Genomic DNA, 26886 nt, shown 5'->3' on the forward strand with positions numbered 1-26886 from the left:
CGGGAAGCCACGATTTCATCAGTTTGCGGCATTAATGCAAAGGGGAAGGAGGCTCGTCAGGTTCCTCTGCTGAAGGAACTAGAGGGTGGGCGGTTGAAGTACGCGGTGAAGCAGTGAGAACGGCCGGGACCGGAGAGGGGCAAGTTTGTGGGCGGCGCCTAGTCCAGGAGGGGGCGCGGCTACCGGGGGGGCGTCCCGCAGAGGCTGAGGCGGCCACGTCCCGACCCCCCAGGGTGAAGAAGCTACCCCGGGCTTGTCGCGTCCTCAGACATGTCGGAGGTGAAAAGCCGGAAGAAGTCGGGGCCCAAGGGAGCCCCGTCCGAGCCGGGGAAGCGGAGCGAGGGCGGGAAGAGCCCCGAGGCCCGGGGCGGTGGAGGCGAGGGCTGGGTGGATCCCCGGACCGGCGTGAGCCTGCTGTCGCTGGGGACGTGCCTGGGCCTGGCCTGGTAAGTGGACGCGAGGCCGCCCGAGCCCTGTGTCCGGCCTCCCGCGGTCGCCCGGTTCTTCTCGGGGCCTCGCCCGGCTCAGCATCCCGCTAACCTCCCAACCCCTGTCCTGCGGCTTTTGTTCCTCTGCCTCGATCCCAGAAAAGGGACAGCGCATCCTTTTTTTTTTTTTCCCTTTTCGCTCGTTTCTTGAAACTCATTTTTCCTTTTATTAATGTGATTCGGTCGCTTAACGAGTTGAGACTAAGGTCTGTGAATGAGTCAGTCATTCTAAAGGGATGCGGATTTGGCCAAACTTTATCAAGTGCCTACTACACGTCGGAAGCTTCTCGGGTTTTGTAACCCACCATTTCCTGTCCGCTCCTCATTTGCCTTGGACTCAGTTGCCCCACCCTCACCCCATAAATGTCTAATGGCAACGTTCGCAGTCTTTAAAGAATTCAGTATGCTCTCGGGCAACAAACGTTAATGACAATTATCAGAGTTTGGAGGATTTCTCGTCTTGCCATCATTGTTCGTGTGTTATGAATTTCAAGTGTATTCCGAAGTTACAGATTGAATTGTAGCACTGTAAAATGACGAGAGTGTAGCATTTGTGTTCACCTAAAACTGAACATCTGTAGTTTTTAAACCAAGTAAATAGCGATACATTGTTGTTACAGAAAAAAAAAAAATGAGTGTTGGAAATAACCTTAAGGGGCTCCTGGGTGGCACAGTCGGTTAACTGCCTCCTTTGGCTCAGGTCATGATCCTGAGGTTCTGGGCTTGGAGGCTGGAGTGGGGCCTTGCCTGCCTGTCTTTCTGCCCCTGCCCCATTGCCCAGGTCATGCTCTCGCTGGGGGGCGCTCTCTCTGGTGTCTCTCAAATAAATAAAAATAACCAGACTGATGCCTTAAATTAGAATTTCCCTCCACTTTCCCCTGATTTTTAAAGTATTTAGAAGATAGTTATTTGTCTTCAAGAGTAATCGAATTCTAGGAGGGCCCCAGGACTTCCTTTAGTCCAGACTATTTTTGATTGCGGTAAATTTTGAGTTATACTGTACTGGTGACTCATCCTGACTGGTAATTGATAAAACATCTGTTACAATAAAGTGGATGTTATAAAGTGGATGTCTCTTCAAGGGGTACTGGGGTGGCTCAGTTGGTTAGGCGTTTGGCTGTTTGGCTTTGGCTGAGGTCATGATCCCAGGTCCTGGGATTCCACTGCATATTAGGCTCCCTGCTCAGTGGGGAGCCTGCTTCTCCTCCCTCTGCCTGCTGCTCTGCCTGTGTTCCTCTGTCAAATAAATAAATAAAATCTTTTAAAAATAAATAAATACGGGGCGCCTGGGTGGCTCCGCGGGTTAAAGCCTCTGCCTTCGGCTCAGGTCATGATCCGAGGGTCCTGGGATTGAGCCCTGGGTCGGGCTCTCTGCTCAGTAGGGAACCTGCTTCCTCCTCTCTCTCTGCCTGCCTCTCTGCCTACTTGTCATCTCTGTCAAATAAATTTTTTTTTTATATTTTATTTGTTTATTTGACAGAGAGCTAGAGAGAGAGCACAAGTAAGTAGAGCGGCAGGGAGAGAGAGAAGCAGGCTCTCTGCTGAGTAGGGAGCCCGATGCGGGGCTCGATTCCAGGACTCTGGAATCATGACCCGAGCCGAAAGCAGCTGCTTAACCAACTGAGCCACCCGGGCGCCCCTGTCAAATAAATTTTTAAAAAATTTTTTTAAATAAATAAATACAGGTTCTCTTTTTTTAAAAAGATGCTTATCTTAGTAATACAGCATTTTGTTTATATTTTTATTTTTGATCTTAAAAGACTAAACTTACCCTTTTTTAAATTTTGTAAATTGCTCTTATGTCTTAAAATGCATAACCTTCTTTAGGTAAATAAAAACCCTTTTATACTGAGAAAATCATTCTGTAATAGGGCTAGTAGTCTAAAAGATACAGATCTTTCTTGAATTAGGATGGACTTCCTTCTCAGTAAACCCATTGTAAGCTGAAAATATAAATCAAAAATGCTTTAATATACCTCATCTACCAGACATCATAGCTAAGCCTAACCTATCTTAAATATGTTCAGAACACTTCACATTAGTAAACAGTTGAGCAAAATCATCTCACAAGCTTATTTTTACAAGAAAGTACTGAATATCTTATGTAGTTTACTGAATACTGTACTGAAAGTTAAAAAAAAAAAAAAGAATGCTTGTATGGGTACAGATTGGTTGTAAGTGAATCATGGTCACGTGGCTCACAGGGAGCTGCTGCTGCAACCACTGCCTAGAATCAGGGGAAAGAATCCAAGCAAGGAGAGGATCAGGGTCTCACTGCTACTCCAGGAAATGGTCAAAATTCAAAGTACATTTTTTACTGAGTGCATGTCACATACCATCGTAAAGTCAAAAAATCTAAGTCAAACCATTATAAGCTTGGGATCATCTGTATATGTTGCTTCTCTCTGGAACCTAATACAACTGGTTTTAGTTATGTATTGAATCTTGATTATCCAAAGATTCATATTCATATGAGATAAATTACATCACAGAATGTTCAGCTTTTCAGTACTTTAGTTTATGTTCTGGGAAAACACTAATATAAATCCATAGGGGCACCTGGGTGGTTTTGTCGGTTAAGTGTCCAATTCTCGATTTCAGCTTACGTCATGATCTCAGGGTTGTGGGATCATGCCCCAAGATGGGCATGGAGTCTGCTTAAGATTCTCTCTGTTTTCCTTTCCTTCTGCCCCTCTCCCCTAAACTCCTCCATCTCTTTAAAAAAAGAAATCTATAAAGGAAAACCTGAAAAGCAGACACTTTAGTGCAGGAATTTACTGTTAGTGCTTATAGTCAAGACACAAGTTATATTGAAAGCTTTCACTAACCTCATTTTTTATCTTTTCTTGCTTTTTTTTTTTTTTTTTTTGGTAAGTGAAGTTTTATCTGAAAGGGTTATGCTTTAAAATGCTCTGATTTTTTTTTTAAGACTTATTTACTTATTTGTTTATTTGAGAATGAGCGAAAGAGAGCAAGCACACAGAAGGAGAGGGAGAAGCAGACTCCCTGCTGAGTAGGGATCCTGATGCAGGCTCGATCCCAGAACCAGGGATCATGAGCTGAGCTGACGGTAGATGCTTAACCAACTGACCCACCAGGTGCCCCTAAATGCCCTGATTTTAAATGGAATATGGTCATTACTTTCCTGGACATTCAGTATTGTGCCTAGAAATGAAGCTGTAGTATGAAACATGGCTGAATGGGTACCGACATGGCCCTGGAACTCCTTTCTTCCAGAAGATCCATAATGACAGCTTCCTTTGTTTATTTGCCTCTTTTTCATTATTAAGTTGAAACAATCAGAAATCCTGTTAAGTCCTCAATCAACTATCTGCCACCATCTAAGATTACTAAAGAAGCTGTGGAGAGGAAACACCCTAAGGAAATGAACACTGTTTTGTCCTACAGGCTCTGAATCAGTATAAGGTGTCTATAGACTGCAATGGATTCCAAAGGAGTCAAAGATTCCTCTTGTAAGGCCCACACTGAAACTAATCAGTTAACCTGGGGTCCTTTCTCCTATATCCTTTTCCCATGTGATAATGAGAAACAGTCCCAAAATAGGGTAAGAGAGTTCTCTTCCTGTAAGTGGCCTAATCTGTACATTCCATCTTTGATTTGCTTTAAACCCAACACTTTTTCAAAGGTGGACAGGCCTGGGGCATCAGGTGTAAGCAGGAGGAGAACCTGATCCTTTATACCGCTATAGGTTTGTCAGAGGGATGGAAAAGCAGCCGCACAAAGCAGTCTGAAAGAAATAGCCAAGGTACTTAAAAAGAATAACTGATGTGTGATACCCTGACTGCATAAATTTGAACTTATTTAATCTCCACCACAACCCTGTGAAGTATTACGATTTCCACTTTACAGATGAAGAAACTACAGCAAAGATAAATAACTTGCCCAAGTTGATTATACAGCTAGTAAATGGCAGAGCCAAATTTGCTTAGTTCTACACTCTTATGCAGTATGATATGCTTCCCCCTCTGATACTAACCTAAGAGGCCAAAACCTTAGAAATAAAAATCCCTAGTCCGGAACTATTTCTAGTCCTTTTCTAAAGAAACTATAGCTCTTAGCAGACCCTGTCTCCCTCATCTAAATTGAGAAAGGGAGTAAGGGGGCCTTGAACTTCTATTAGAATATGCCTCTGATTGGTTAAGCATCTGACTTTGTTTTGTTTTGTTTTGTTTGTCAGAGAGAGAGAGAGAGCGCACATGCAGGGGGATCTGCAGGCAGAGGGAGAAGCAGGCTCTCTAATGTGCAAGGAGCCTGATGCAGGACTCTATCCCAGGACTCCCAGATCATGACCTGGGCCAAAGGCAGATGCTTACCCGACTGAGCGAGCCACCAAGGTATCCCACATCTGACTTTTAATCTCAGCTCAGGTCTCAATTTCACAGTTGTGAGTTTAAGCCTCATGTTGGGTTCCATACTCATGTGGAGCCTACTTTAAAAAAAAATGTTAGGACACTTGGGTGGCTCAGTCAGTTAAGCGTCTGCCTTCGGCTCAGGTCATGATCCCAGGGTCCTAGGATTGAGTCCCATATCGGGCTCCTTGCTCAGGAGGGAGCTTGCTTCTCCCTCTGCCTGCTGTTCCTCCTGCTTGTGTAGGACAAGCAGGGGGACAAATAAATCTTTTTTTTTAATGTATATTTGTATACCTGTGATTCATAAAAAGGAAACAAAGCACATTGGACACTAACCTGGATGCCAGTTTCAAAAATTTAGTCTTTCAGGATTGAAGTTACCTTTTGTCAACATTGACTTCTAGAAAATCATCCTCTTCCTTAATGTTAAATGAGTTAGTTTTTACAGATCATTTTAGAAAACTGCTTGGGACATCTAAGTGATAAATAAAATGAAAGTATTTTAACTTCGCATGTACAAACCACTTTTCATTTTCTCATTACTAGCCCAGAGTCAACTTTGTGCTTTTTATTTTTTTAAAGATGTTATTTATTTATTTGACAGAGCACAAGCAGGCAGAGCCGCAGGTAGAGAGAGAAGAAGGCAGAGGGAGAGAGAAGGGGAGAAGCAGGCTCCCCACTGAGCAGAGAGCCCAAAGATCTCAGGATCCTGGGATCATGACCTGAGCCAAAGGCAGATGCTTAATCAACTAAGACACCCAGGCACCTCTATGCTTGTTTTTTCTTATATGCATTATTTTTCATATGTAGTAACGATAAATCTTTTTTTGTTGTTGAGAAGCTAACCATGAAAGAAACCTACAAATTATCATCAGAGATGACATCTGCACTAGCATGATATAGTTTTCTTCAAGGTTTTGCTTAATATTAGAATTTTGAAGAGAAATTCAGAAATAGACATTAAAATATTTAATAAAATGGAGAGCGCTATAATGTGTTGTAGTAGAGGATCAACCTTCACAAAAAGTCTCTTATACTAATACAGTTTTATTCTGAATAAACATTCTGATCTACAGGATAAATCCCTGAGATAACACTGGAGTAATGAGTGATAAAACTAATCTCTGAAATTAGACTTATTTCCTTAAGGTGTTCTCTATCCTTGGTCTCTGTGTGATAATTTCAGATAAGCCTATACTCTAAAAAGGATCTCTTAAAATCCAAGAATGAAACAGCCAATATAAAAAAAAAATAAGTTTACACTTTCATCTTTGAAAATTAGAATAATAGCATTTCCTAATAACCAGGAAGGTTATTTAAAAGTTACATTCAGGGGCACCTGGGTGGCTCAGTGGGTTAAAGCCTCTGCCTTCGGCTCAGGTCATGATCCCAGGGTCCTGGGATCAAGCCCCACATCGGGCTCTCTGCTGGGCAGGGAGCCTGCTTCCTTTCCTCTCTCTGCCTACTTGTGATCTCTCTCTCTGTCAAATAAAATCTTTAAAAAAAAAAAAAAAGTTACATTCACACAGAAGAGAAAAGTCAGTTTATGCTAGTTATGTAACCTGTGCTTACTTAATTGGCTATTATCTCATAGAACAGACACTGGCCATCATTAGAAGAAACTTATTTTATGGGGTGCCTGGGTGGCTCAGTCGGTTAAGCATCTGATTCTTGATTTTGGCTCAGGTTGATATCTCAGGGTCGTGAGATTGAGCCCTATGTTGGGCTCCATGCTCAGCCATAAGTCTGCTTGTCCCTCTCCCTCTTTGCTCCTCCCCCTCCCCCACTACTCAGGCTCTCTCTCTATCTCTAAAATAAATAATTTTTTTTTAAAGTACTTATTTGGGGGTGCCTGAGTGGCTCATTGGGTTAAGCCTCTGTCTTCAGCTCAGGTTGTGATCTCAGGGTCCTGGGATCAAGTCCCGCATCTGGCTCTCTGCTCAACAGGGAGCTTCCTTCCCACCCCCCGCCCCCGTCTGCCTCTGCCTACTTGTGATCTGTCAAATAAATAAATGAAACTATTTTTAAAAATATATTTATTTTATCCAATATTATAAACATTGTTCAAAAGGCAAAAAGTCCATTTTAGTTTTGGACAGTTTTATAGCAAGTTAGCCTAATAACACAAATTTGAAGCATCATCACCTTTGGAATAATACACAAAGTTTAGAAGTCTTTCATCTTTCCTTTTTCAATCTTTAAATGTTTGTCTCTCAATGGAAATCAGTGTCATAAAACACTATCAATTAGTGCTTGCCAGCTTGACTGAGTACTCAATCTGGGGAGCTTTTAAGATTTCCAATATCCAAATCACATAAGTCAGAATTTCTGTGGGTGGGACCCAGGCATTAGACTTTTTAAAAGCAGACAAGTGACTCCAATATGTAGCAAAGTTTTTGAACCACTGGTCTATGTACTATGATTTAAGCCCTCTCTTCATAGGGCTCTGCCCCACCACTTTTTGATGACTCAATAAATACAGAAAGAATTTTAACTCCTGCTTTTTCTGAGCCCAAAGAATTGAGTCAAAAGTAGATGAACCAAAATGGTATTAGCTCCAAAGCATTTCTTTGGCATTTGCTTATTTCCAGTCCTATATATAAAAGTCTATAAACAAAAGTCTGTTTATTATTTTAAAAAGATTTTATTTACTTATTCATGAGCAACAGTGAGAGGGGCAAAGGGAAAAGCAGGGTCCTCACTGAGCAGGGATCCCGAAGTGGGATTTGATCCCAAGACCCTGGGATGATGACCTGAGCCAAAGGCAGACCCTTAACAATTGAGTCACCCAGGTGACCCCAAAAGTCTATTTATTGTTTTTAAGATTGGGATAACTTTTTTATGCTTCTTCAATCTTTACTACTTACCAGATGAAGAATACACTCCAATTTTAGAGTGGCATCTAAAGTATACCTTTATGACTCGTATATTGGGTATAACCAATTGTTATACACCCTGCGTTGCATATATGTTCTATTGCCACTTTGACAATGACTCCTGTTCTCATAGTTTGTTTGTTTGTTTGTTTGTTTAAGAGAGAGATCACAAGTAGGCAGAAAGGCAGATGACAGAGAGATAGAGAGGAGGAAGCAGGCTCCCTGCTGAGCAGAGAGCCCGATGCGGGACTTGATCCCAGGACCCTGAGATCATGACCCGAGCTGAAGGCAGAGGCTTTAACCCACTGAGCCACCCAGGCGCCCCCCTGTTTTCATAGTTTTGACTTGTTATTTTTCAACTACTAGTCATCATCTTTCTGTTCCACTCCAAGGCTTTATTTCTCTCCTACATTTTAATTTAAAATATTTTTATATAGGTAACTCTTACTTCTACATTTCAGTATGAATAAACTTATTTTCTAGATATTGCCCAAATATGACCTAGAGAAAAATAGTAGCGATCCCATATCTTGTTCTAGGTAATTCATCATTTCTCCCTCCAAAACATTTCTTACACAGACAGCTATCACTACCATCTCACTAGGACTTGAACAGGATAGAGTTTCACCTTCTATTAATTTGTTGAAATAAACTAAAAGCTTTCACTACTCATACCAGAATTTATGGTGTCCTTGCCAGAAGTATAAAATGTTTCTTTAAAATTCAAACTTAAATGGATATGAATTAGGGGGTAGTGTTTTCTTTTTTTTTTTTTTCTAGGTTTGTATTTCATCAGTCTGAAAAGTTTGCAAAGGTGGAAAGCCAATGCCAGTTACTGAAAATAGAAACCAACAAGTTCCAAGGACTTCAAAGTAAAATCAGTTTAATTTCAGAAAAGGTAAATTACTTACTAATTGGCTTACTTGCATAGATTCCCCGTTTTTCTTCCCTGCTACCACCCTTGTACTCCATGCTTCCGTTTTCCTGCCTTTTAGACCATTACTGTTTTAACTCTCACTGGTTTTTGTACATTTCTCCCTTCAGTCCAATTTAGACTCAGATTATTTTGAAAAGACAGTGTTGGTTTTTTGTAATATAAATGTTACTATTTATATTGATGTGGCCCCAATTTTCTATTTGAATATCAAATGTCTAGAGCACTGAAAATATGATTGGTCTTTAGGTATAAAATTAAAATAGCAACAGCGCTTGCTGGGCAAAGGTCCATCAGGGTTTTTTTTTCTCTACTTTCTAGTTGGAAAATTTGTATACATCTGCATATCAGAGTGACTGATCTAAAAATAAATATTGGCCCTATAGCCAAAAGAAAATTAAAATCCATGTGTATGTTGTGTTTCTTCAAACTACAAATGCAAATGCATTGTTACCGAAATTCTTAGAAATGTGAGACATAAAAAATTTTTAACTACCATGCTTCTCAGGAGAGGTCAGCTGCAATCAATACTGCATCATGCGGGACTTGTTTGGCTACCAGGAACCAAGCTATCGTTGGGAAACATGCCTTCTTTGTTCTTTTATTCATTCACTAAATCTTTACTTATGTCATAAGGTAGACAGGACTTGTGCTTGGCACCAAGGTGAGCAAGGATTTACAAAAAAAAAACAGAAAAATGAAATAGAGGGTCTGAGTTCCTGTGGCTTCATGCATAGAATTAGCATATAATCAGTCCCCCAGAAAAGCCATAGATGAAGATTATGCATCACTCATACGTGCCAGGGGATTCCACAGAGGGTGAGCCCAACGGCCTCGGGAAGAAGCTGCATACTGCTGCAGAAGTGGGTATTTTGACAGAAGGCTGAAGTCGGAATCTGGTTATACTTGTTAAGAGCTCCTCTAATCAGAGGGAACAGTTATAGAAAAATAAATCCCAGGAGATAGAAACTCCGTATACTTGAAGGCTATTGAAAACAAATTTTGAAGAAATGAAAAATTTGGTAGCAGGGGCACCTGGGTGGCTCAGTGGGTTAAGCCTCTGCCTTCGGCTCAGGTCATGATCCCAGGGTCCTGGGATCGAGCCCCACATCAGGCTCTCTGCTCAGCAGGGAGCCTGCCTCCTCCTCTCTCTCTCTCTCTCTGCCTACTTGTGATCTCTGTCAAATAAATAAATAAAATCTTAAAAAAAAAAAAAACAGACATTGCCATTTAAAAAAAAATGGTAGCAATTAAAATGCCTTTTAAGGCAGATTTTTAAAATATCATTACCCAAGAAATACTGTCTTTGCAAAGCTCTTTCTCTCCCAGGCTTCCCTGGGAGTAATTCAACAATAGCTGCCCTTTCTCAAAGCTGGGCCTAAAGGTCAGCATAATCAGTAGGAGGGGAAAACAACTAGATGGGGACTCTCATCACAATTGTGTAACCTTGGAAAAAAATCACTTTAACTTCTCTTAGCCTCTTTTCATCATTTATTAAGTGAGAAAAACAAGATTTTTTAAAGGATCAGATGTGATATAATATATATGCAAACTTCAAAAACTTTAAATAGTAGTAAATTTAAGGTATTAAGCTCTTTTAAAAAATGAAAAAAACTGTTAGGTTATATTGTCAGTCCATAAATGCAAATTATTATAACATACTAGTCACTGTATATTTTCAGATTCAATCTTGAGACCTTTACTATTCTGGAAAGTTGGTCTTGTATTTGGGGTCTGCTTGGGTATATTGCCTCCAGATGTACAGTGATGCTCTGGTGAACACCCTAAACAGGAAATTACCATAGATGAAGATAAACTTGTCTTCAAAAGGCTGACAATAAGACAACTAAACTTAACAGTATTTCTGATGTACAAATACTGATTTTTAAAGGATCTTTTATAATAGCTACATGTGTACATTAAAGATAATTTTTTAAAGTCTTTTTTTTTTTTACATTTTATTTATTTATTTGACAGAGAGAGAGAGACAGTGAGAGAGGGAACACAAGCAGGGGGAGTGGAAGAGGAAGAAGCAGGCCTCCCACCGAGTAGGGAGCCGGATGTGGGCTTCTATCCCAAGACCCTGGGATCATGATCGAGCTAAAGGCAGACGCTCAACGACTGAGCCACCCAGGTGCCCCAAAAGGTTTTATTTTTAAGTAATATCTATACCCAGTGTGGGACTCAAACTTACAGCCCCAAAGATCAAGAGTTGTATGCTCTATCAACTGAGCCAGTCAGGCACCCCTAAAAATGACTTTTAAATAAGGTTTCAGTCAGTACTGTTACACACTGTTTCTAACTATCACCTGGAATTGCTTCAGGTCTTGATTGGGGTGGGCCCAGAAGATTTATGGCCATTCTTCTTCCTAAATGTCAACAAACATGTTTTTTATTCCCTAAGATATGGGAGCTACAGAAAGGCACAAGAGTCTCTTCTCCTAAGGAATTTAGAAGCTCTCATATCTTCACCTGACTACTAACATCAGTCTCTTCAAGAGTCAGATTTCAAAGTCACTTCTAAGCCTTTCCTCATTCGGCTCCAGACTCAGAGCATCCATTCTCCTCATGATAATTCTATCATGATAGGAATAGGAAGCTTGTGAGTTTATTAATCTACCTCCTTTTCTGCTCTTTAAAGCAAACACTCTTTCTCTCTGTATCCTAGTTCTTAATAATGGAACAGAGGATAATCAGTAAATCTTAGTGGGACTCCAGATATGTGATGTAAAAGATCCAAAATGATATCTCCTCTGTCAAACTGTGAAGTCAAGAACTATATTATGTCTCTATTTTCATATTTAGTGTCTAGCACAAGGTCGGACATAGAGCGAATTCTCAGAAATTCTCTAATTTTATGTGCTGAGTGCCAAACAAGTATCAAATACACAACACAATAGGTGTTCCCGGAGTTTGGGCTATGGAGGAATGCTGCCCTGAGGAGCTGGCATCTGCTCTAGGCCTTGAAGGCAAGACAGAAGTGAGCTAAGCAACAAGGAGGGAAGAAGAGCATACACAGGTAAATTTGGGACTGTATCCTAGAAGTATTAAGGAACATTGTAGGTTTTCTAATGTCATACCATGATGTGCATAGCAGTGTTTAAAAGCTTCATCTGGCTATAGCATGGTAGTATGATTCAGAAAAGAAGTAACTAGGAGCAGATATTAGATAATACTTCTAGAATATTTTCCTTGATCCTTGAAGTCTGGTTTGGGTCCCCCACGTAAGTGCTTCCATAGCTCTTCCCCTGTCATAACACATGTAGACTTGGCTTTCTCCCCAGTTAAACCAAGCTGCTTAAGGGCAGAACCACGTTTTGTACAGTATTATACTTTCAACACATTGCTGCAAACACTTAGTAAGTTAACAATCATTCTAGGCTTTCCTGTAGTCTCTGAAGCTGTTATCTATGTGTGAGAATAAGCTAAAAGAAGTCCACAGCGTCCCATATTCTGGACACATATGAGGAAATGCCAGGAGCTTACCACAATTTACAGATACTTAGCACATGTAACTATTTGATGTGAGTTACCTCACTAGATTGGACTTTTATTCATTTCTGCTTTTGTTATATCTATAACATCTGATTCTGGTACCTTCTCTATAAGAGGTCAGTCAAGAAATTTTCAGGCAGAAACTCTTCCAGAATCAGAGAATTTAGGAAACTTAACAAATTTTATTAACTCAGTTACAGTTTCTAAAAAAGCTGAATAACTATAAGAATGACAACTAAGTTGCTTTCCATTGGAGTAAGAAAAGAAGGAAATATGATATACTTCAGACTTCTTTAACATTATTTCTCTGTTGAATGTCCCTCCATGAAAATGTACAAATATTTAGGTTTATAAATTCAGGTGTGTGTTTTTCTACCATAGTGCTCATATGTCACATTTGTTTTAAAATCGGTTAAAACAACTGCTAAAGTAATGAATGTTTCTGCCATTACGGTTCTGATATACTTGGATATTTTAGACATCTTCAGAATTTGAACTGGGCATGTGCTTGTTAAAGTGTATTTGCCTAATATAAAAGTTATTAAGGGGCACCTGAGTGGCTCAGTGGTTAAGTGTCTCACTCCTGATTTTGGCTCAGGTCATGATCTCAGTGTCCTGAGATCAAGCCCCATGTTAGGCTCCACACCCATCGTGGATTCTCTCTCTCCCTCTTCTATTTACCCCTCTCCCCTCCCTTGTTCATGCTCTCTGTCTCTCTCTCTCTTAAAAAAAAAAAAAAAATTTTTAAAAAGTTATTAAGTAGCCTTGGGAATTGTTTTGTGTTACAAATACAGCTTGAGTCTACTGAAAGTATCCTGCAGGAAGCGACATCATCCATGTCTTTGGTGACCCAGTTTGAGCAGGAAGTATCCAGCCTCCAAAGTATCATGCATGACATCCAAAATAGTGAAGAATTACTCACCCAAAAAATGCAAAGCCTTAATGAGAAATTCCAGAATGTTTCAGATTTCTGGAAAAGAACCCTAGAAGAAATGAATATTAATACAGACATTTTCAAATCAGAATCAAAACACATACATTCTCAAGTGACTGTCCAAATTAACTCAGCTGAACAAGAAATAAAATTGCTCACTGAAAGGCTTAAAGATTTGGAAGATAGCACACTAAGAAATATTAGAACAGTAAAAAGACAAGAAGAAGAGGATCTTCTACGAGTAGAGGAGCAGCTTGGCTCTGATACAAAAGCAGTTGAAAAGCTTGAAGAGGAACAGCATGCTCTCTTTGCCAGAGATGAAGACCTGACTAATAAACTTTCCAGCTATGAACCCAAAGTTGAAGAATGCAAGACACATTTGCCAACAATTGAGAGTGCTATTCGCTCTGTTCTCAGAGTCTCTCAGGATCTGATCGGGACAGAAAAAAAAATGGAAGACTTAACTACTCAGATGTTTAATATGGAAGATGATATGCTGAAAGCAGTATCTGAAATAATGGAGATGCAGAAAACCCTTGAAAGAATTCAGTATGATAATAGCATATTAAAGATGCAAAATGACCTGGATGTTCTAAAAGGAAAAGTTCATGATTTTATGGTATATTCAAGAACAAGAGAAAAGGGAACTTTAGAAGAATATAATCTAGAAAATAAAGGAATTGACAGTGACTTTTAAATGCACCACATTTATTCTGATGACCATATTGTTATACATAAATTTATTAGTTCCATACTTCTGCATTATTTTGATATGCCTCACTTTATCCTACATTACACGGCCAGTAATAGTGACATATCCACACCATGATTATCCACATAATGACAGCTTATCTGTTTAAGCAATAAAATTTATTTCATTTTAGGCATTGTAAATCGAAGTATTTCCAAAATATATCTCCATCGTTTTAAAGCAATATACTTAACATTTTTAATGTTTTTCTAATAAGTAATGACATTATTATGAATTTCAGCTATTATATTGGAGCCAAATATATTAATTCCTCTGGAAGCTATTGAGGAGTGTTTCCCTTCTCACTAAATGACCCTAGTTTGCTATTTTTTTCAAAACTTACGTCTATTTCTTATATGTTTCTATCACCTAAAGATGTGACCCATTGGCCCACTGTCACTGCCAGGTTGGTTGGTAGATAATGTGCCCGCCTAACCAGTTCAGCATTTCCTTTGTACTTTACTGCAGGCTAAGATCCAGACCACCAAGTTCATAGGAATTTTGTCTAAAATGAAAAATGACATGACCAAAGGAAAACATGAGGTGATTTGCTGTGAATCAATATGTACTTTTTGAAAACTGTGGAGCCTGGGAAATATTTTTACTTTTTATTAAGGTTCTTAAGTGTATTGTAGATACTTGTAAGAATTTTTAAGGAAGAGTAAAAATGGGTGTGCCTGACTCTTGATCTCACAGTCATGAGTTTGAGCCCCATGTTGCACATAGAGATGACTTTAAAAAATTTAATTAAAAAAAGTAAATATATTATTATTGAAAGTTTTACCTATGAATTAAGTATGTATGAAGTATAGATTTTTGGAATATCTTTGTATACCTGGGCCTTTTTTTTTTTTTTAAAGGTTCTAACTGTGTTACAGAGTCTTGAGTTTGCTAGATACATGATCCCTAGATAAATTATTCTACCTACAATATAAAAAAATACCAATACACCTGTGGCCTCTTTTAAAGAGGAAAAAGCAACATATTAAGAAATTATGATAACTATGGTAATTAAATGTATGTCATTGTTTTAAAGAGTTCCCAGACTAATTACCCAACCAAATTTGTTTTACATGATGATTTTATTTTACTCTAAATCATATAATGGAGTCATAAGGAATAAGATGTGGACATACTGAGATGTGATTAAGGGGAGATCTAGTCAGATTTTTCCAAAAATGATAATTGGAAATGTGCAGAGTTGGGGAAGCACATAAGACTTATTGGTAACTGATGTATCAAGAGTGTCCAGGGGCGCCTGGGTGGCTCAGTGGGTTAAGCCACTGCCTTCGGCTCAGGTCATGATCTCAGGGTCCTGGGATTGAGTCCCACATCGGGCTCTCTGCTCAGCAGGGAGCCTGCTTCCTCCTCTCTCTCTCTCTGCCTGCCTCTCTGCCTACTTGTGATTTCTCTCTGTCAAATAAATAAATGAAAAAAATCTTTAAAAAAAAAAAAGAGTGTCCAAACTTGGTGTTGAAAACTGAGTCAACTGCATATGGAAGTACTGTTTCTACTTGTGTCTTCATGCCAGTAGTCAACTGTAGTCCCAGTTTAATAATGTAGTGTCAGTGTAATTAAGCACTTTCAAGAACTTGAAAGCAGTCAGTTGAGGTCAGGTAGTTTTATTATGTACATTTGCACATTTATGGACAAATTCCAAACAAGTTCTACTTTGGGGTTAGGAGGGCCTATGGTAGACAGCCATGGGTCATAAAAATAAGCCTGAAAGAATGCTACTATTAAGGAGCATATCATTAATATCTGGAATCTTAACATTAAATTCCTTAATGTCTGAGTGTGTAAATTCCTCTCTGTGTGCACTGACAAAATTGTACTTGTCTGCCTTTATTTTAATGCTAATAAAATAGATTCTAAAATTCACTAGAATTTTGTTGTTTCAACCTCTGTCATCTCATGGCAGATGTTATCTCTCATTGTTTGTTTGTTTAGCCCATCATCAGATTTGATACATTATTATTAAATTGTATATACTATAGTAATCGCTACAGAAAGTAAATGGAAACCAGGTGACCACTGTGTTCTGTAGTGACTGTCAAGAGGGAAACAAAAACTACCCTTCTACAAGTATTTCATCAGAAAACTATTGTGTATATTTATATACATATTATGTACATCTCTATATGTATATTTTCCTTTACTCAAGGTTTTCCTATGAAAAATTGTCAGTACAGGATGGCTGCCTTCTGCTAGGATCTTGATTCCAGAGTCCTGGGATGGAGTCCACCATCTGCCTGCTTCTGCCTCTGCCTGCTGCTCCCCCTGCTGTACTCCCTCTCTCTCTCTCTCTGTGGCAAATAAATAAATAAAATCTTTAAAAAAGAGAGAGAGAAAAAAAAAAGAGAGAGAGATTTTATTCAGTTATTTCCCAGAGAGAGAGAAGGAACATAAACAGGGGGAGTGGGAGAGGCTTCCAGCTGAGCAAGGAGCCCAATGTGGGGCTCAATCCCAGGACCCGGCAATCATGACCTGAGCCAAAGGCAGCCGCTTAACAAGTGAGCCACCCAGGCACCCCAGATAAAATCTTTAAAAAAAAAATTCTCAGTAGAGAGATTTAGATATACCTAATCTGTCTTCCTGTGTTTCTTACATTCATTTATATAACACAGATACTTGAAATTTCAAAACCTTCCCTGTGTATCAAATATTAAATTACATTGTTAGTCTTTCCTTTAAGGAAGATTTCCATATTCTAAGACACATTTTTGTATCTTTGTAATTGATAATAAATTCTATATCAATTAATTTCTTATATAGAGTACTATTGGGTCCATTTTTTAAATTTAGTATTAATAAATCACTTTTACAAAATAAACACCTGATTTTTTTTAACTTTTGGATGCAAAGTTTAAAAATATATTTATAGTAATATTTCCTTAAATATTGCCTAATGATTAGAAGCTTGTTGATTAACTGTACTTTTATATTTTATAATGAAAAATGTTGATTTATTAGCTTATGGTTTCATAGAAAACTGGTTAACACTGATACAAAGCTAATGGCCTTGTTTTTAATCTCAACCTGATTACAGACCTTTCTATGAATCTATAATCTTGATCAAAGCTTAATATGATGTCATTAATAATACTAAAAATTTATTTTTAAATTACACTGCAAATTCACATGAAAAAAGCACATGAAAAAAGATTTATTTCTCTCTATACTATGTGCATTGTTGGCAAAAGCTCTGCAAATTTACCCAGCATTTGTTTTTGGTTTTTTTTTTTTTTTTTTTTTTCAGTTTAGCTATGAACTATTAATTTAATAAAACACAAAATGCTCCATCCCAGCTTTCACAGCAAGGGAGGAGAGAACTAGCATTGGAGCCTATTACGTGTCGAAAATTGCTAGGAATTCTACATTCAACATCATCACAGTAACAGCTCTGTGTATTGAGTATCTACAATGACCTGTATTATCCCTACTTTGCACTACAACTTTGCTAGCCTGACACCCATTTTAAAAAATGAGGAAATTGAGGCTTAGCAAGGTTAGGAAACTGGAATCACACTGCTAAATCTGTCTAGCTCCAGAGGCCATTGACCTCCCGCTGTACAATGCAATCTGCTACTATTCAACCAGGGGGGAAAAATCACAAGAAATCCACTCTCAATAGAACCATCTTGAGAGGGCGTCTGGGTGGCTCAGTTGGTTAAGCAACTGCCTTTGGCTCAGGACGTGATCCTGGAGTCCTGGGATTGAGTCCCACATCCAGTTCCCTGGAGTCTGGGGAGTCCAGGGAGTCTGCTTCTCCAGCTGACCTCTCTCCTCTCACTCTCTCTCTCTATTCCTCTCAAATAAATAAATAAAATCATAAAAAAAAAATAAAAGAACCATCTTGAGAATTAAAAAACTGTAATTCAGCCAAATGTGTCCACTACCACATTGCCTTTAAATGAGACTGTAAGTCACCCAAAAGTTGTAACTATGACCTAAAATGGTTTGGGCCTTGGGCATAAAAAAGAACCAATAAATGTTTAGGGAATAGTTAGAAAGCAGTGGAGAAAGAGCCTAGACCAGACTCTTCTAATCTAGGCTTTGCCACTAACTGTGTGTTCTTGGGCATTTATTTTGGGGCTCAGTTTTTTAATTTGTAAAATGAGGAAATTGTATCAAAAACTCTCTAAGGCCTCTTCTGGCTTTATGTGGTTTTTAATTTTAGAGATTAATAAAATTTCCCCGTCCTTTAGTTACAAAGATCAAAGATCCTTTAGCAAAGTTTTTGGAAAGCCAGGTGGACCCAGAAATCATTCCCTTGACCCATACTACTCTTGTAGATCCAGAGAGCATCTAGCTTAGTATCCTGTATATATGATAGGAATTTGGTAAAAATCTTTTGAGCTATTGGTGGACTCTCCAAAACGTCTATTCATTCTAGGCAAATGGTTTAACAAGCCCTAGGTATTAAAAAAAAAAATTCTGTGCGGGATGTCTGGATGGCTCAGTCGTTAACTGTCTGCCTTTGGCCCAGGTCGTGATCCCAGAGTCCTGGGATCGAGTTCTGAGTTGGGCTTCCTGCTCAGCAGGGAGCTTGCTTCTCCCTCTGCTCCTCACCCTGCTTGTGCTCTCTCTCTCTCTCAAATCAATAAAGTTGTTTAAAAAAATAATAATTCTGTGAAATAATTTCAAGACTATTCCTACACTATATTCATAAATATTGTAGTAAAGATCAATAGAAGTTCATGATAAATTGCTTTTATAACCTACCAAGGGAAAGACAGAGTCTTACTAACAGTTTCTTAATGATCTGATCCTTCTAAGAATAAAGTAAATTCTTTCCGAGGAGTCTAAACTGTGTAATGCTGTTAGGCTACATTTACTCTATTAGAGTAAATACATTAATAAACAATAACCTAGTAATGAATTAAATAAGCCATCTACTTTCTTCACCCTTTGGAGTCTCTGTTTCAGCAAATACACTTGCAAAACCTTTCCCCTAAAAATAAAACATGCTTTTGCAAGCACTACTTGATTTCCTTCCTGATTGTGGTTACTCTTTTTTTTTTTTTCTTTTAATTTTATTTATTTTTTGAGAGCAAGAGAGAGAGCACAGGCTACTAGGGGACAGACAGAGGAAGAGGGATAAGCAGACTCCCCACTAAGTGGGGAGCCAGCTGTCAGGCTTGATCCCAGAACCCATGATCTGAACTGATCTGAAGTCAGAAACTTAACCAACTGAGCCACCCAGGCACCCCTGCGGTTACTCTTCAATGTCATACCCATAATAACATTTTAACTGTCGTCTAACTTCTCTACTGAAAAACATTTGGGGGCACCTCCCCCCACCAATAATTAATATAGCCTAAACTTGAGAAGAAAAATCCTAAAATACATTTTGAAATCAAACATATATAATGGGGCTAAAAGAGGGAATTACTTTGAGATAACTGTTCTGTTCCATTTCAGCTCATCATTATTTTGCAGTTATACTTTTACTCCTTTTTTAAGCGCCATAAAAATAATATCCTATAAATATCCTATATATCCTAAATATCCTATAAATAAATTTTTGCTTGCATTATATAAAACCATGTTAATGTTATCAAAATAATCTCAAAAGAAATTTTTGAGATATTTTTCAATTTTTGAGATAATTTTAAGATAGTAAACCAGGCAAATGCAATTTTATAATGTTAATTCATAAAAATATTGAAATATACAATTATTTTGGAAATAAAACATTTAACTCTTTAGAAGAAACTGTAGATCTTATTTTGTAAAACTCCTTTCAGCCTGCATATTTAATTCCTTGTTTTCTGATTTATTTATTCTTTTTTTTTTAAGACTTTATTTATTTATTTGAAAGAGAGAGTGAGAGAGAGCATGAGAGGGAAGAAGGTCAGAGGAAGAAGGAGACTCCCTGTGGAGCTGGGAGCCCCATGCAGAACTTGAACCCGGGACTCGGATCATGACCTGAGCCGAAGGCAGTTGCTTAACCAACTGAGCCACCCAGGTGCCCTATTTATTTATTCTTAAAGATATATTTATTTGGGGAGGGGGGAAGAGCAAAGGGAAAAGGAGAAAGAGAATCTTTAAGCAAATTCCCCTGCTGAGCTCAGAGCCCAACTCCAGGGCTCAGTCCCGGGACCCCGACATCATGACCTGAGCCAAAATCAAGAGGTGGATGTTTAACTGACTGAGCCACCCAGGCGCACCTTCGTTTTCCTATTTCAAATTATCTGTTTATTGACATTTTCTTTCCCAGACTAAACTATAAACTCCTTAAAAGCAGAGACTGTTCTTGATCATACTAACACATACATACCTAGTAAATGTTGTTGGATCAAGTTAGTTCCCTAGGATTTTAAAACAAAATTTTATTTTTTTTAATTCAAGCATAATTAACACAGTGTTATACTAGTTTCAGTTGTACAATATAATGATTCAACAATTCTATACATTACTCAGTGCTTATCATAATAAGTGTACTCTTAATCTCCATCACCTATTTCACCCATCCCCCTACCAATCTTCCCTCCTGCAACCACCAGTTTTGGTCTCTATATTTAATAGTTTGGTTCTTTGTTAAATTTCTTAAATTCCACATATGAGTGAAATCATATGGTATTTGTCTTTCTCTGATTTATTTCACTTAGTATTATATCCTCTTGATATATCCAAGTAAGTTAGTTTTGATTACTAGTACACAGTTATAGACAATCTCCACTTTAAAACAATGCTTTCCAAGGTGCCTGGGTGACACGGTTAACCATCCGACTTTTGGTTTTGGCTCAGGTCATGATCTCAGGGAAGTGGGATCAAGCCCCACTTCTGGCTCTGCACTCAGTGGAGTCTGCTTAAGACACTTTTTTCCTCTCCCTCTGCCCTCCTCCCCCCTCTAAAATAAATAAATAAATCTTTAAAATAAATAAATTATAAGACAATGCTTTCCTAGAAAATGAGTTTAATGTTAAATGTGTGAAAGTCGGGGCGCCTGGGTGCCTCAGTGGGTTAAAGCCTCTGCCTTTGGCTCAGGTCATGATCCCAGGGTCCTGGGACCGAGCCCTGCATCAGGCTCTCTGCTCAGCGGGAAGCCTGCTTCCTCCTCTCTCTCTGCCTACTTGTGATCTGTCTGTGAAATAAATAAATAAAATCTTTAAAAAAATTAAAATAAATAAATGTGTGAAAGCCATTCGATTGACTTACACGTTATAAAGGGGACTCCTCTTTCAGTATAATCACAATGTGTATCTGTCTTTAGACATAGGCTTTGACAATATATTTTACACACATCCTTTAATTTGTTTTCCTCCATAACTGAGCTTCAGGTAATCTTCTGATTCAAGTTCATTAGTTTTACCTGACTATTCCTGTTATAATTTTCAGTTAGGTATTATGAGATTATATCCCATGTATTGACCCTATTGTCACTATAATCCACACTTTTTTTTCCCTTTCCCTCTTAATTTTATTAACTGATGACACAATACAATAAAATTTCAAATATTCAGAAGGAGGAATTAAGATATCTGAGTAAGGGCGCCTGGATGGCTCAGTGGGTTAAGCCGCTGCCTTCGGCTCGGGTCATGATCTCAGGGTCCTGGGATCGAGCCCCACGTTGGGCTCTCTGCTCGTTGGGGAGCCTGCTTCCTCCCCTCTCTCTGCCTCCCTCTCTGCCTGCCTCTCTCCCTGCTTGTCATCTCTCTCTGTCAAATAAATAAATAAAATCCTAAAAAAATATAAATAAATAAAATATTGGAATAGTAGGGGACCCTATGCTTACCTCATCCCTAGAACACAGACAGATAAATATTCTGAATGCTGACAGAACTGCACATCTAGAAGGAGAAAAATAGCCACATTTAAATAAATGGCCATTTAAATAAAAACTTGCAAAAAATTTTAAATATTCAAAAATAACAAAATGTTCAGCTTCTCTAACACTGCTATTTAAACACACACACACACACACATTCATACAAACATTACCACAAACAGCAAAAATAATGAAATACTGTCAGGCAGTTGTGTGGCTCAAAATGTTCATCAACTAGGGGTTGGATGGGACCAGGAAAAAAACTGTATCCAGGTTAAACCAAAATGACAATTTACAGGTGGATGGTAAGGAATATGGCATAGAAATATACCAAAGTTGAGAATCACCTGTATTTGGAATCACAGGATCTTAGGATTTTGAAGATAGGTTTTTGTTTGTTTGTTTGTTTGTTGATTGTTTTGTTTTTTACATACCTGTCTTCTCTACTAAACTACTAAACTGAGTTGAGGTCACAGCCCAAGCTGTACTCATCTTTTTATCCCTCATAATTGGTATGTCTAACATAGTAGAAACTTAAGAATTAGTCAATTGAATTATTCAGGGTCTCATGGATAAGTACCCCAGAAAAGTATTCATAAAATTAATAGGACAGGGGCACCTGGCTAACTCAGTAGAGCATGCGAGTCTTGATCTCTGGGTTATAAGCTCAAATCCCACATTGGGTATGGAGATTACTTAAAGATAAAATCTTTAAAAGTAATAGGACAATAAAGCATATATACATGGAGTCTTGAACATTGGTCCTTTCATTCTAGCACTAGAAATAGCTACCAACAAACTTGTGTTTCAAAAATTATGTTGCCTTGTTTGACGCCCACAAATCTACCAAAGCTTATCTAGAGGAGGCTTCCTCCTCTCTTCTCCAGCAAGAAGAAATACCTCACAGTCTCTCGTTTAGCCTCTTTTGCCACTGTACAGAGAACTGTTAGTATAAAAATAGTCTTTCTAGTGTATAAAATATAGTATAAATGTCTTTTTTACTAGTATAAAAAATGTCATAGTTAATAATATAAAAAATGTCTTTCTAGTGACATTTTATGAAATTGCCTTCATGTTTTCCTTCTTAATTATTAGTAATACATTTGATACATCTTTTACCATGCTTTCAGGAAGAATGGTAAAGTTATTAACTTTAATTGAACTTATTATTGAACTTACTAAAGTTCAAAATTCAACTTGTATTTTATATATTAAGCTTTTAATCAATTTAATTATTATGGTATTTTCTTACAGTGTCAGAAGTCTGAAGCTATCATGGAACAGTGGAAGTCTTTTCAAATAATTGCTCATCTAAAGCGTCTACAGGAGGAAATTTATGAAGTGAAAACTTGGTCTGACAGGATAATTGAAAAACAGAATATACTGAATAACAATTTGACAACTCTTTCTCAAGATGTGACAAAAGTAGACCAAAGTGCAACTTCCATGGCAAAAGATGTTGGTCTCAAGATTACAACTGTAAAAACAGATATACGACGTATTTCAGGATTAATAACTGATGTAACATCACTGACAGATTCTGCTCAAGAATTAGAAAATAAAATTGAAAAAGTTGAAAAAGATACAGTAAAAAACATAGGTGATCTTCTCTCAAGTAGCATTGACCGAACAGCAATGCTCCGAAAGACAGCATCTGAAAATTCACAAAGAATTAACTCTGTTAAGAAGATACTTTCAGAGCTAAAGAATGATTTCAACAAGCACACAGATAGGTTTTTAAGCTTAGAAAGTGACAGAGCTAAAGTTATGAAGACAGTGACTTTTGCAAATGATCTAAAACCAAAGGTGTATAATCTAAAGAAGGACTTTTCCCGTTTGGAACCATTGGTAAATGATTTAACGCAACGCATTGGGAGATTGGTTACTGACTTACTACAAAGAGAGAAAGAAATTGCTTTCTTAAATGAAAAAATATCTAATTTAACAGTAGTCCAAGCTGAGATTAAGGATATGAAAGATGAAATAACACACATTTCAGACATGAATTAGTTTGAAATTATTTAGATGAAACGGAAATAACTTTTTTAATATCATGACTGACAACTCAGAAATAATGAATTTTGGAGCAAATATCATTTTGTGTTTGATTTGTGAAACTGAATAAAGGAAATCTCATTTAAATGGTGTTGCAAGGGGTGCCTGGGTGGCTCAGTGGGTTAAAGCCTCTGCCTTCGGCTCAGGTCATGATCCCAGGGTCCTGGAATGGAGCCCCACATTGGACTCTTTGCTCAGCAGGGAGCCTGCTTCCTCCTCTCTCTCTCTCTCTCTCTCTCTCTCTGCCTGCCTCTTCGCCTACTTGTGGTCTCTATCTGTTAAATAAATAAATAAATAAAATCTTAAAAAATAAAATAAAATAAATGGAGTTGCAAGGCCAGAAGGGGGAGTTCTCATGCCTTACCACTCCTTGCAGCCCTTGGCCAAACGGGAAGAAGCCTATGCTTTACTAATCCCACAGGAGGAAGACACAACAGCCTAGACACAGCAGTCCAGCCAATGTCTCACTCACAACTCAATTAATGAGAAGCCACCACACTGCAACTCTCAGTTCACTGCAATGGACATTTTGTTTAGAACAGCCCCTCCGAACTGCCCCTTTTCGTCTATGAAAAAGCATTCCTCTCTTTGTTCTCTGGGCTTGCCTATGGTTTTGCCATAGCTTGCATGTCCTGAATTGCAATTCTCTGTTATTCCTGAGTAAATCCATTTTGCTGGTGAAATAACTGGCTATTTTATTTTTAAGGTTAACAGATTCTATTCTTAACAGTAAAAACAAAATATTTTAAAGGGTTGAGCAGCTGATTTTTCAAAAAAAAAATATGCTAAAACTTACACTTGCAATTTTATATAGCAAGAACCCTATGCATTCCTCTGATACACACTCTTACACACACACACATATATTCAGACAAGTGGGGATATGCAGGATCTGCCGTCTACCACTGGGAAATCTGATGGGGCAGGATCTGAACACCATTTAACCTTGTGGACTACCAGGGAGCATAGTACGTATGGTTGGAGCCCTAACTAGAGAGATGCCCATCAGGATCAGGGCCATAGCATTCACTATCCATTTAGAGGAAGAGAAAAGAGAAAGGTCACGAACAGGGAGCAGGAAAAGAATCATGTAAGCCTTCCTGGGTCTTTTATGGCTTGAGGAAATAGGTAAAGATGACCTAAAACAGAGCAGGGTTTGAGGAAGAGGCATTGTAAATTGCAGGGGGCTTGCCAAGCCTCAGATGGAGACCCCTAAAGCAACACAACTCCTGTGGTGATGATGTGACTAGAACAGCCTAAGCAGAGAAGGAAGTTCTAACATTTAAAATATCATTATATAATTCTATGTATATGAAATTCTAGAAAATGCAAACTATAAAGGCAGAAAATAGATGAGTGGGGCACCTGGGTGGCTCAGTGGGTTAAGCCTCTGCCTTCGGCTCAGGTCATGATCTCAGGGTCCTGGGATCGAGTCCCGCATTGGGCTCTCTGCTTGGCAGGGAGCCTGCTTCCTCCTCTCTCTCTCTCTGCCTGCCTCTCTGCCTACTTATGATCTCGCTCTGTCAAATAAATAAATAAAACCTTTAAAAAAAAAAAAGAAAATAGATGAGTGGTTGCCTAGGGATGGCAAGAGGTACAGAATATAAAGAGGTACAAAGAAATCTCGAGGGGTGAAGGGTATTTACTATCTTGCTTATGATGGTGGTTTCACAGGTATGTACATGTATCAAAATTTTTTGAATATGTATAATTTATTCCACATCAAATATTCTTCAATAAGTTGTAAAATAAAGTACAATGATCCTTAAAAAAACACACACATTAGTCCCAGCTTCCTATGCCTAGCATGAAGGGTATCCAGATGCACAGAACGTGTGAGAGTAAGTAGCTAACTTCCATGACAAAAAGCCCAAGGCTCTGGGATGAGCCATTCCAGAAAACTTTAAAGCGACCAGCCTTTTTTTTTTTTTTTTAAGATTTTATTTATTTATTTGACAGAGAGAAAGAGACAGTGAGAGAGGGAATACAAGCAGGGGAAGCGGGAGAGAGAGAAGCAGGTGTCCCTCAGAGCAGGGAACCTGATGTGGGGCTCAATCACAGGACGCTGGGATCATGACCTGAGCCAAAGGCAGACACTTAATGACTGAGCCACCCAGGTACTGCATGACTAGCTGTTTCTGATTCATGTCCAATTTAATATGGTAGAAACAACATGAGATTTTTGAAATCAGAGATATCTGGGGTCCAATCGTGGCTCTGTCACCACAGAATTCTGTGGCCTCAGAAAAATTTAGTGCATATGAACTTTAATTTTAACTATAAGTAAGGACAATAACATGTGCCTTACAGGAAAGACTGCTGTGAATATTACCATTAACATATCCAAATTGTCTTTGCATATAAAGGGCAAGGCCATTAACTAATACAACAAAAGTTACATAGTAAGGGACTGTGCTTTTGTAGAGCTATACCCCACAGAGGAAGTATCACCATAGCACATCTTTATACGGTATCTGAGGTTCAAAATTATATCAAATGAAATGTAAATTATATTCCATGTAATCATTTTAATAAGACACAATATTTTAGACATGTTTTTAAAAAAATTTTCAGGGGCACCTGGATGACTCTGTTGTTAAGTGTCTCCCTTCAGCCCAGGTCACCATCCCAGGGTCCCGAGATCCATCGTACATCGGGCTCTCTGCTCAGCGGAAAGCCTGCTTCTTCCTCTCCTACTCCCCTGCTTTTGTTCCCTCTCTCGCTGTGTCTCTTTGTCAAAAAAATAAAATCTTTTAAAATATTTTCTTCAGCACTTCAAAATACAAATTTAGCTATCTGAAAATTCATTTATGAGGAATATTTGTTTCTATCAGTACCAAATAAATGAAGTACTTATCTTATTTGGTGCTAGTTCTATTATTATTGAAATAATGACTCACCAGTCTGTCAGTAATTTGGGAGCCAGGCTGAGAAGGACTTTCTTGAAGGAGGCTTGAAATCAATCTGGAATGTCCCTAGGCTTACAGTCATGTTCTTATCTTCAGGTCAGATAGCTTTGGTGGTAAATACAGGAGAATGGTAAGTTTTGGTCTGTTTCCTAACAGTAGAAGACATAATCACTTCAATACTAGGCATGGTCTCTTATGGGTAAGTCATCTTAATCTTTCTCTGCAATTTCCCTGCTTTAATATCATCTAAAGCCTAACCACTGGGGATGACTCAGTCGGTTAAGTATCTGCCTTTGCCTT

At 38.4% G+C, this 26886-nt stretch overlaps 1 protein-coding gene across 2 annotated transcripts; it reads left to right on the forward strand.

Moving 5' to 3' along the window:
- On the forward strand, positions 1 to 23764 carry LOC101690503 (IKBKB interacting protein). 2 transcript variants are annotated; one of them, XM_004742930.3, is made up of 3 exons: positions 1 to 446; positions 8515 to 8632; positions 22877 to 23764. In XM_004742930.3, exons 1-3 carry the CDS (start codon positions 271 to 273, stop codon positions 23630 to 23632), a joined length of 1050 nt encoding a protein of 349 aa, XP_004742987.1. In that variant the 5' UTR covers positions 1 to 270; the 3' UTR covers positions 23633 to 23764. The 2 variants fall into 2 exon arrangements, with proteins under 2 accessions (XP_004742987.1, XP_004742986.1); XM_004742929.3 differs by lacking the exon at positions 22877 to 23764 and adding an exon at positions 12958 to 15729.
- Positions 23765 to 26886: the final 3122 nt, after the last annotated feature.

This window comes from Mustela putorius, unplaced genomic scaffold (assembly GCF_011764305.1).
Source record: "Mustela putorius furo isolate JIRA1106 unplaced genomic scaffold, ASM1176430v1.1 tig00000788_pilon_pilon_pilon, whole genome shotgun sequence".
NCBI lineage: Eukaryota > Metazoa > Chordata > Mammalia > Carnivora > Mustelidae > Mustela > Mustela putorius.